This window comes from Cervus elaphus, chromosome 15 (genome assembly GCF_910594005.1).
Source record: "Cervus elaphus chromosome 15, mCerEla1.1, whole genome shotgun sequence".
In the NCBI taxonomy this organism is placed as follows: domain Eukaryota; kingdom Metazoa; phylum Chordata; class Mammalia; order Artiodactyla; family Cervidae; genus Cervus; species Cervus elaphus.
In genome coordinates this window covers 87,206,362-87,216,322 of record NC_057829.1, presented here as the reverse complement: position 1 = coordinate 87,216,322, position 9,961 = coordinate 87,206,362, and the positions used below count along the sequence as shown (strand labels likewise).

Sequence of the window (9,961 nt, the reverse complement as noted above, 5' to 3'; positions counted from 1 at the left end):
TGCGACCCCATGGCCTATACAGTCCATGGGATTCTCCAGGCCAGAATACTGGAGTGGGTAGCCTTTCCCTTCTCTAGGGGATCTTCCCAGCCCAGGAACCAAACTGGGGTCTGCTGCACTGCAGGTGGATTCTCTACCAACTGAGCTATCGGGGAAGCCCTAAACACAAGCTTATTCCAGACAGTTTTCTAGCCCAGTTCGGATTCCTCAGAGGGGTGTGGCTGGCGAGCAGAGGGGCAGCATGGTGAGACTCACACACAGATGCTGCGCAGGGCGACGGGGAAGTTGGCAACAGCACCTCCTCCCGCCCTCGGGCCAGGCCAGCAGAGACATGGCGGCCGGGCAAGCGCTTGTCTACAGGGGCATCACACACATAAATCCAGACCGTCAACCCCACAGGAAGGAGTATATGCCTGACTTATGTATCACATTATCTTTCTCGAAGCTGAGATCAGTTAACTATGACAAGGAAAGCCTTGCATGCTCCAGGCACTGGAAAAAAAAGAGTGTGTTTTAAGCAACTGGACAAGAGCCACATAGCAGCAAATAATGAGTATAATATTCTAGTGAGAATTCAGGGGGTGGCAGAAATTTTACTTATTATTAATGTTTTAATCGTCACTTTGTAAAATGTATTAAGTAAACCAGTTCAAGTCAAAACTCGGTGTGAAGAATGTGAAATGGAAAACTACAGAGACATTTTAAATAAATAATTTATTTATTCAAAATAGTTTTCTTAACCTTATTCACAGTTTCAAGTTTAAAGTGAAAAAAAAAGGGGGGGGTGGGGGGAGAGGGGGAGGTACCTATCCTTGATCAACTGTCATACAAAGTCAAAGTAAAGCAGATCTGTTCAGAACATGCACTAAAGACAGACTTGCACAATGGCTGGTCTTCTAAAAATCCTGTACTGAAGCTTAAAAAGGGGAGGCTTTTTCTGTGTGACTGAGAAGGAAACACTGTGGATGCACCGGAAGTTTCTTTAACCCACCTGAACCACTGAAATCATTTGGATAAAAGTTCCCTTGACCAAAGCAACATTTATCCAAGATAATTATCTCTTAAACCCACGTAGCTTAACATACTTCAAAAATAGTTAAGTGTTAACTGCCTCACAGCAAGTCTATTAATACTGAGGTACCACGTACTTCTTAAAAGAAATGAACGCGGGAACTCTGACTGTGATGCTGGTGCCTCTGAAGAAGCAGCCAAAGAACTCTGCCATGGTTGTTTGTCGTGGGAAATGAGAACTCTGTGTCTCCACCGCTGTGCCTGTTTTAAGTGGGTATTTCCCTCATATTTAATGACACGGAGCACCGAATGGAAACGCTAGTACCGAGTGCAGAAGGCACGGACAGCATCTCTGCGGATGCGGCCCCAGGCGGGAGTCACTGGACAACGGCGCTGCTGCCTCCGCCGCGAGCCAGCTGGTCCAGCAAATGGATGAGGAGGTCGACTCTTTCCAAGAGAGAGGCGTTTTTGTTCGCAGTGGCTCTCAGGAGCTGGGAGTAAACCTGCCTGTTGGTTTTGAGGACTACGTCTTCATCAAGGTTACTACTGGGTTAAAAAAAAAAAAAAAGAGAGAGCAAGAGATGAGGAAAGAGTGACGCCCACCAGGAGCTGTAAAAGAAACCCAAGAACTAAACATTGACAGCCCTGTCGTCACTTTTCATGGAAGCAGGGATCCTGTTAATGCCAACCTCATACCTACTTTCCCAAATCGACTGCTCATGGGCCTGTTCTTAAACACTTATTTCAAAACATCAATTAAAGCCAATGATTATTCTTTTCATAAATATTCGGGTGTCTACCATGTACCAGGAACTGCTCCTGGTCATGAGCAAAACAGACCTGGGTTCCCAGCCCTCATGGAATCTGCGTTCTACTGAGGAAAGGCTGGGCTAGTACCCACGTATCTGGGTAAGGCGTGGGGGGAGGAGCTCCCACATCATTTACTTTACCTCGTTTTCTTTTTAGTTGAAGACAGCAGCTTGATGGACTGAAGGAGAAGGAACGACAAGCGTGATTCAAATATACTGAGCAGTTTTGTCACTTCTTCTCGATTAAGACTAGGAGAAGAATCAGCAGCTGGAGGGGTCTCTTCACTCTTAGGCTAAAACCAACAAAAAGTGATTTCAGCTCAGCCACCCCACAGTTACTGCTTCATACTGAAGTGGTGGCGGCCACAGTTGAGTAATCCAGCAAACGTGTTAACCAAAAACAAAGGCAAACCTGAGAGGACTTTGTCCAAGGACAGCCCTGTTGGCCGCCTTGTCTCGGCCTCCTCTGCCTCCCTCCCGCGGGAACCTTCTAATAAGACTAAATCACGTGAAACAACTGCCTCAAACCTAAACGGCACGTATGTAGAAGAAACTAAACCTGAACAAAACCCTCCTGACTTTCCAACACCACATGCTCAAGGAGCAGATGGAAACCGGTCCCGTGTGGTTTGAGAACCAGAACCTGGAAGGTTGTAGGATGGAGGCGTCATCCTATGGAAGCTTTCAGCCACAGAGAAGGTAGCATGAATGCACGGATGCTGGGCAAACCGAAAAAGCCTTTCTAGAGAGCCTGCTTAAGCCCACTCACCATTCAGCTACAGGCAGTTTAGTGGAAATTATAAAAAAAGGTACAGAATTTTTTTTCTCTTTATTCCCAGGGCCTTATTAATTAACCAAGGTCTATGTGGTTATTTAAAGAAACAATTTTAAAATATAAAAGATACACTTGCAAATTAAAGAAGTGTTTAATAATTCACCAAAAAAAAATAAATCAGTTAATGTGGTTTTATGCAAGTGTTAGTCGCTCAGTTGTGTCCAACTCTTTGCAACCCCATGGACTGTATCCTGCCAGGCTCCTCTGCCCATGGGGATTTTCCAGGCAAGAATACTGGAGTGGGTCACCATGCCCTTTCCCAGGGGATCTCCCGACCCAGGGATCAAACCCAGGTCTCCTGCATTGCAGGCAGATTCTTTACCATCTGAGCCACCAGGGAAGCCCCATGCAAAGCATATATATTTATGTGTTTGTATACATATACACTATACACACATGTGCATGTATATGCCCACTGTACACACTCACAATGTAGCATTTACTTTAAGACACACAGAAAACTGATAAATCTTTTTTTCCATTTACCTGATCAAATTCCTCCGCAAGCTCCTTTCTGATAAGCTGGAATGCATGCTTAGTTCTCACCATTATATCAAGTGCCCCAGATAGTGTTTTTAATTTTCCAACATTGCTATTCTGACCTAGAGTGGCAAACACAAAATGATCATTCCTTTAAATATAAATAGAGAAACCCATCCAATGTATTAATGAAAATTCTGATTTTCCAAACACTGTGAAGGTAGCTCATGAAAATCCCAAGAAATCTAAATCCAACTTCTGCTTAGTAATTATCCCTAGAGAAAAATAGTAGAACTAGTGAAAGCAATAAACAATCATTGTTTTCTTATCTATCTGGTTTCATACTCAAAAGTAGTAAACATTTTTTTAAAAAGGAATTAACTATACTTATCATCACAGCAAATTTGTTCCCAGTATCTACTTTTAAAAAAAAATAAAAATGAATCCTACTCATTCTAAGGAATTCAAACGTGGAAAATTCAAAGACACAAACTACAAAAGACGACCTCCCCAGACGACCCCCAGAAAGAGCTACTTGCTGTTCAGCTATGCATATACTGCCCAAAATTTTAAAAGATGCTTTTAGTAAAAGGTATTTCTTCCTTTTTAAAGATCTTTTTAATGTGGACCATTTTTAAAGTCTTTATTGAATTTGTTACAATATGGCTTCTGTTTTACGTTTTGCTTTCTTTAGCTGTAAGGCAAGTGAAATCTTAGCTCCCTGACCAAGGATTGAACCTGCACTCTGCACTGGCATTGGAAGGCGAAGTCTTAACCATTGGACTGCCCGGGAAGTCCCCCTAGTAAAAAGTATTCCTAAAAACTGTTTTGAATAGGTAAAACATTCTTAAAATGTGTAACATTCACGTGGGCATACGTGGAAAGCCACCCCGCCGGTCTCCCCAGAAGGGACAGTGCCATCAGTTTCGTGTCCATCCTTCCAGAGATACCACATAAACAGGTGCATGTACGTTATGTATTAAATTCATTTTAATTTTATAGAAGAAAATAACTGAAATGAAACCAATAGAATTGCTGTATTTCAAATAAATGTTTGTTTCTTTACCACACAAAAGATACTTCTCACAAGATGCTTCTGCAGAAAGGGAACGGCTGAACAAGGTAGAGGAGTGAGTTTAGAAAAAAACACTCAGTGGTGGAGACCTAGCCCATTCCAAGCTGGGGAAAATGACAGAACAAAACATCTCACTTTACCCCTCCTGCCCTCCCATCTCATCTCATTCAGGCTCCGAGGTTACCATGCAGAGGGACTCAGTGAGGCCACCACACCTCCACCACTGCTTCTCCACTCCTACCTTGTTCATGATGGTCAAAATCTTTGTCTAAAGTAACTTGTCACAATTTTTTTTTTTTTCAAATAAGACATCCTGGCTGTATTCCAGTATTTCTAGTCATTAAACATAATCTAACACATTTATGTTTTAAAAAGCATTTCAAAAAAAAACGTCCCTATCCAAAGACATTAACTATGGGCAAATTCAAAAGAAGACAGCATTACTTACATCCAAGAGCGATCCACAGGTCTGCCTCACTCTAAGACAATCCAACACTAAGCCAATGCATACAAATCTGAGAAATAAAGAAGACTTACTGGTCATCTGAAATTCTGCAAAGGCTACTCTTTCTAACTGTACTCTAAGGAGTTCACACGGAGCGTCTTTCAGAAGCTGAAAAAGCTTTCCAGCTTTGCTGTAATGAAGGTCTGCCAGCACCCGGTGCTGCTTCCTAAGCTGCTCATCACCAACCTAGAACCAAAAATAAAATACATCCTAAGGCTTGGGCTTCACAGTAACCACTTCACCAAATCTCTGGATCACTAACTGCTTTTCAGCGTTTTGTTAAGTCCCAGAGCTGTAGCTCTTACATCTGGGTCTTTCTTTGGTTTTTGTGTGTTATGTGAGGGAGGAAGCCCAGCTCCATCCTTCTGCGTGCACGTGTCCAGCTGTCCCAGCGCCAGGGAGCTTCCCTGGAACCCTCTCACGCTGGCATCTGCCGTGAGGATATTAGGCCATCTGGACAAATTTAAGTTTAGGTTGGGGGCCTCCTGTGGCAAGTGAAAGAGTCTAGGGCCAGCTCAGAGTAGAGAGAAAAACCCTCTCCAGGTTAAGCTGGGCCTCAAAGGACAATATTCTCAGGATAAAGGTAACCCAGAAGCAAATCCACCCCCAAGGGACTGCAAGGTAAGCTGTCTTAGTGCTAAGGAAGGGAAAACAACAAAACCATTAAAAAAACATCCCTGAGAAACTATATAGGCACAAGACTCCTGGCAGAAGTCACGCTCTCTGAAGGAAGCCACCTCAACCTCAGGCCTCAGATTATTCCCAGAAATACATGGGTATTTGAGCACCAGGATTCATGTACAAGACTGTTCATAGTATTGTTTCTAATTAGCCTCAAACGAGAACTACCCCAAAGTTCCGCTATCATAGGATGGATAAATAAACTGATATATTCATTTAATGAATCCTACTGAGCTAAGTAAATGAACAGTTACACATCCACCTGGAAGAATCTCCAAAATGTGATGTTAACTAAACAGCAGTAAGTCACAGAAGAATATATACAGTATGGTTTGTTCTATCAAGTTCAAAACCAGATAAATTGTAAACATACTGCTTAAGTGATAAAACACAGAAAAAGTACAGACATAATAGAAAACCCGGGACAGTAGTTAATTTGGGTGGGTACTGAGAGAGGCTCAACAGGGGGAAGGGGCACCCAGAATGCACCCGAAGGACTCTTCCACTCCTTAACCTCGAGGTGAGGTACACAGGGCTTTCCTCTGTTATTCCTTAAACTGTACAAGTGCTTCACATGTATCTTCTGTGTCCTCTGATACGCATGCTCTATTTCACAGTAAAAATTTTTAAAACTGGGTGATGGATACTTCAAAACTGGCACAGAACCATTTCTATAAAGAGTAACTACATTAAAAAAAAAAAAGATTAAATAATACACTCAGGCAAATATCAAATTTTGCAAACTAAGGCCTTATCAATTGTAATGGAAAAAAATACACAACATGGGGAGAGGGGAAATACCTACCCTCCAAGCTTTTCTGAAATGGCTACAAGAACAGATGGCGTTTAACATCTATACAGAATGTAAGAAAAGCAGCACTTCTAAGTGGACTGGAATCGGAATGGCAATACCTGGTTCCTCAGGCAGCTGTGGTACATGGACGCCAGCCTGTGATGGATGGTTGCAGCTCGGTACTGACAGAGGGGCTGTCGGGCGGACACAGATTCCACATCGCAGTATTTCAGCGACTTCATCATCGCCTCACTGACTTCTTTCTCAATCTATGTATTTTTTTTAAGGGAAAGGGAAAAAATGACCATCTCATAATCTTACATAAGAATTTTTAAAAACAAATACAGGCTTTTCCTTGACAAGCAGTAACAGATGCTGTGTATCTGTTAAACAAAGGAATATATAAGGTTAATACTTCTTCATGATCCAGCAAATATTATTACCTGCTCTTGAGCTTTTCTAGATAATGGAGCATAATCTTGCTGTAGAGTTGCCATCGTAAAATAAGTAGTGGACAGCTCCCAATTTACCGAGTCCCAGACAGCTGGGTGTATGTCCCGTGTTCCCAAGGACCTTAGAGCTTTCAGATAGTAATCAACAGCCTGTGAGGGAGCAAAGAGGGCCGCTGTGACTCAGCTTAAGTACACGCCTTAAACTAAAACATGCCTCAGTCACCCCAACAGCAACTTCACACAGGGCAGTGTCATGATGAAAGGGAAAAAAGTAAATCAATGACACTTTTCAATGAAGGAGGTGATTTCAAGTGGACTGCATGCCGCCCACCTTTCCTCTCGAGTTTATCATCAGCCAAGCTGTTTTACGACTTGTGTGAACCATGAGGATGCATATCTTCCTTCGTTTTTTTTTCTCCTTTCTAAATGAAAATTATAGCTTGTATAATTAGCAAACTAGATAAAATATTTTTTGACAAGTCTGTAGATAGAACAATTTGTTGGGTTTGACTGTATAAAGAAGCAATCCTTCCCACCTCTGTGACCACAATGCTGAAATGCATGGTCATTGTATTTACCCAAATAAAATCTCACTGAATTCCATCACCCACCAATAATTTCTACATTTCTGGTGTGTATTTATCCACTTTTTCTATGAATATGTAAACTTAAGAAAAATAAGATCACTTTGTTTTAAAGCTCAATATGCAATGAACATTACTCACTAAATATAATTTAAACAGATTCAAAGTTCTTGACTAAATGGGTGTTCTTGAGTTCTTATACCTCCTCCAACACTAGATTATCACCATTTGCCAAAAAAGTTTACAATTTGATAAAGGACACTCAGTTTAAAATTTCATAAAACTTTAAAATTTGAAATTGTTCTTAAATATTAACCAGTTTTTTTATTCCACATTATTTGTTCTTTCTTCTACTTGGGCAGTTTATTTTCAATGATTCTTAGTTGTTCTTTATATAATAAGGGTTTATTAACCTCTGATCTGTCATGTGTGCTTTATTTTCCCTAGATTTAGACTACTTTGCAACTATGTTTTCTATCATGCATTTAAAAAACAATTTTTATGCATCTGAATATCCATCTTTTACTTTGCGATTTTTGCTCATTGTGTTATGAAGGGACAGTCCCATCTCATCAGATAAACATCTACCTGTATTTTCCTTCGAGATTTCTACAGTTTCACTTCTCCACGTCGATCTTTCATCCATCTGACATTTGCTCTGGTGGTGGCTGTTGTTCAGTTGCTAAGTTGTGTCCGACTCTTTGTGACCCCATGGACTATAGCCTACCAGGCTCCTCTGTCCACGGGATTCTCCAGGCAAGAATACTGGAGTGGGTTGCCTTTTCCTTCTCCAGGGGATCTTCCCAACCCAGGGATCGGACCCATATGTCCTGTGTCTCCTCACTGGCAGGCAGATTCTTTACCACTGCGCCACGTAGACTGGGGTGGCTTTAATCTGGTTACACCAATGCAATTAACTGAACGATCGTGTTTTCCCTATCAATTCAACCTGTTGTCTCTGCACTACTGAATTCTTAGTATTCTTAGGCCTGTTGCTGATGTCTCATCCTGTGCTATCACCACAGTTAATTATTTTAGTTTTATAACCTTTTAGAGGAGCTACAGCAAAGTATAAATGACAATCAAGTGTAAACAGATGAAGCCAATGTGTAAGCAAGTGTGTTACCTTATTGTAATACAAGCCTTCTTCCGGTGAAAATTCACGTTTAAATTCATCACCTGCGCCACAGTGTGCCTGTGCACAAATCCGCATGAGTCGTCCCGTGTTGCACAATAAAAGGGCCGCATTTGTGGCATCGTCGATTGACTCAAAGTTGTGAATTCCCTTTTCAAAACAAGAAAAGCTTTTTTTCCACAACTGTTGCTCTGCAGTGGACACAGTTTTGCTCACTTCACCAAAAAAGAAAGAAAACAATTGCGTAAGCAGGTATCACTGTAAGCCCACCAGCGTGTCTCGATGAGAGGAGTGTGGCAGTGACAGGATGTCCAGGGTAGCACCAGCCGCCTGGATCAACTGCAGCGCACTGTTCTCATCACACCTGTTATATTCTCTCACACCGGTTATATTCTCTTCACACCGGTTATATGCTCTCACACCGGTTATATTCTCTTCACACCTGTTATATTCTCTCACACCTGTTATATTCTCATCACATCTGTGTTCCCCACCACTGAAACTTATGTTGAGTTCCTAAGCACAAATGCAATTCATTTAAGGTCATCTGTTGCTGTTGTTCAGTTGCTAAGTTGTGTCCTCTTTTGTGACGCCATGGACTACAGACCACCAGGCTGCTCTGTCCATGGGATTTCTCAGGCAAGAATACTAGAGTGGGTTGCCATTTCATACTCCAGGGAATCTTCCCAACCCAGGGATTGAACTCGTGTCTCCTGCATTGGCAGGCAGGTTCTTTAGCACTGAGCCACCAGGGAGATCCATAAGGTGGGACTCTGATCCAAAAATGACTGTCCTCATAAAAGAGACAGATGCCAGCAATGTGCACAGAGAGAAGGCCAGGTGAGAAGATAGCAAGAAGGGGGCCCCCTGCAAGCCAAGGGGAGCAGTCTCACAGAAATCCAGCTTCGGACTTTTAGCTCCAGACTGTGAGACATAAACTTCTGTTGTTGAAACAACCTGGTCTGTTGTATGTTGTTGTTTTTTTTTAACTTTTTATTTTGTATTGGAGTACAGCTGATTAACAATGCTGTGATAGTGTTAGGTTGACAGCAAAGGGACTCAGTCATACATGCACATGTATCCATTCTCCCTCAAACTCCCCTCCCATCCAGGCTGCCACATAACACTGAGCAGGGGTCCCTACCATATCCCTATGCTATGCAGTAGGTTAGTCTGTCTATTTTATTATGGCAGCCAAGCAGGCTAAAACAACACTCTGAACCCTCTTCTCTATTAATAAGCTGGTATTAAAGCAAGCAAGTAAGAACACCTGAGCAAAGCACCCTTTTATAAAGATTCTAGAGACATGGCCCCATGCATTTTAGGAGGCACAATCTGTGTCTTCTCTAATTCTCCTTGCTGATTACCACTTTTCATATGCCTTTACTGACTTCCTCCTCCAGAGGTACCTTAAATCGCAATGTAAAAAAATATGCTATGTATGTATAAATAACTAACAGAACAGCTCAGGCTCTCCCAGCAGCGGGGACCCTTGTGCCCTGGTGCCAAGCGCAGCTCTCAGGGCACAGGCACACAGTAACTTGCTTATGCACCGTCCCCAGTTCCTCAGCCCCTTTTGTTTCCCTTGCTGTGTGCACAGC

General features: G+C 42.2%; 1 protein-coding gene across 4 annotated transcripts in view; it reads right to left on the bottom strand.

Annotated features, from left to right (window-relative positions):
* Positions 1-704: 704 nt before the first annotated feature.
* EDRF1 (erythroid differentiation regulatory factor 1) overlaps positions 705-9,961 on the bottom strand; it is a 31,330-nt gene continuing 22,073 nt past the window's right edge. For 2 of the 4 annotated variants that reach the window (XM_043926188.1, XM_043926190.1), the window contains 7 exons: positions 8,352-8,575; positions 6,633-6,791; positions 6,309-6,458; positions 4,748-4,901; positions 3,142-3,257; positions 1,962-2,113; positions 705-1,557 (listed from right to left, as the gene is read on the bottom strand). In XM_043926188.1, coding sequence (XP_043782123.1) covers positions 1,389-1,557; positions 1,962-2,113; positions 3,142-3,257; positions 4,748-4,901; positions 6,309-6,458; positions 6,633-6,791; positions 8,352-8,575 — 1,124 coding nt within the window. In that variant the 3' untranslated portion in view covers positions 705-1,388. Of the gene's footprint in view, positions 1,558-1,961; positions 2,114-3,141; positions 3,258-4,658; positions 4,726-4,747; positions 4,902-6,308; positions 6,459-6,632; positions 6,792-8,351; positions 8,576-9,961 lie in introns of those variants that run through there. The other 2 variants (XM_043926189.1, XR_006345409.1) reach the window with 2 other exon arrangements.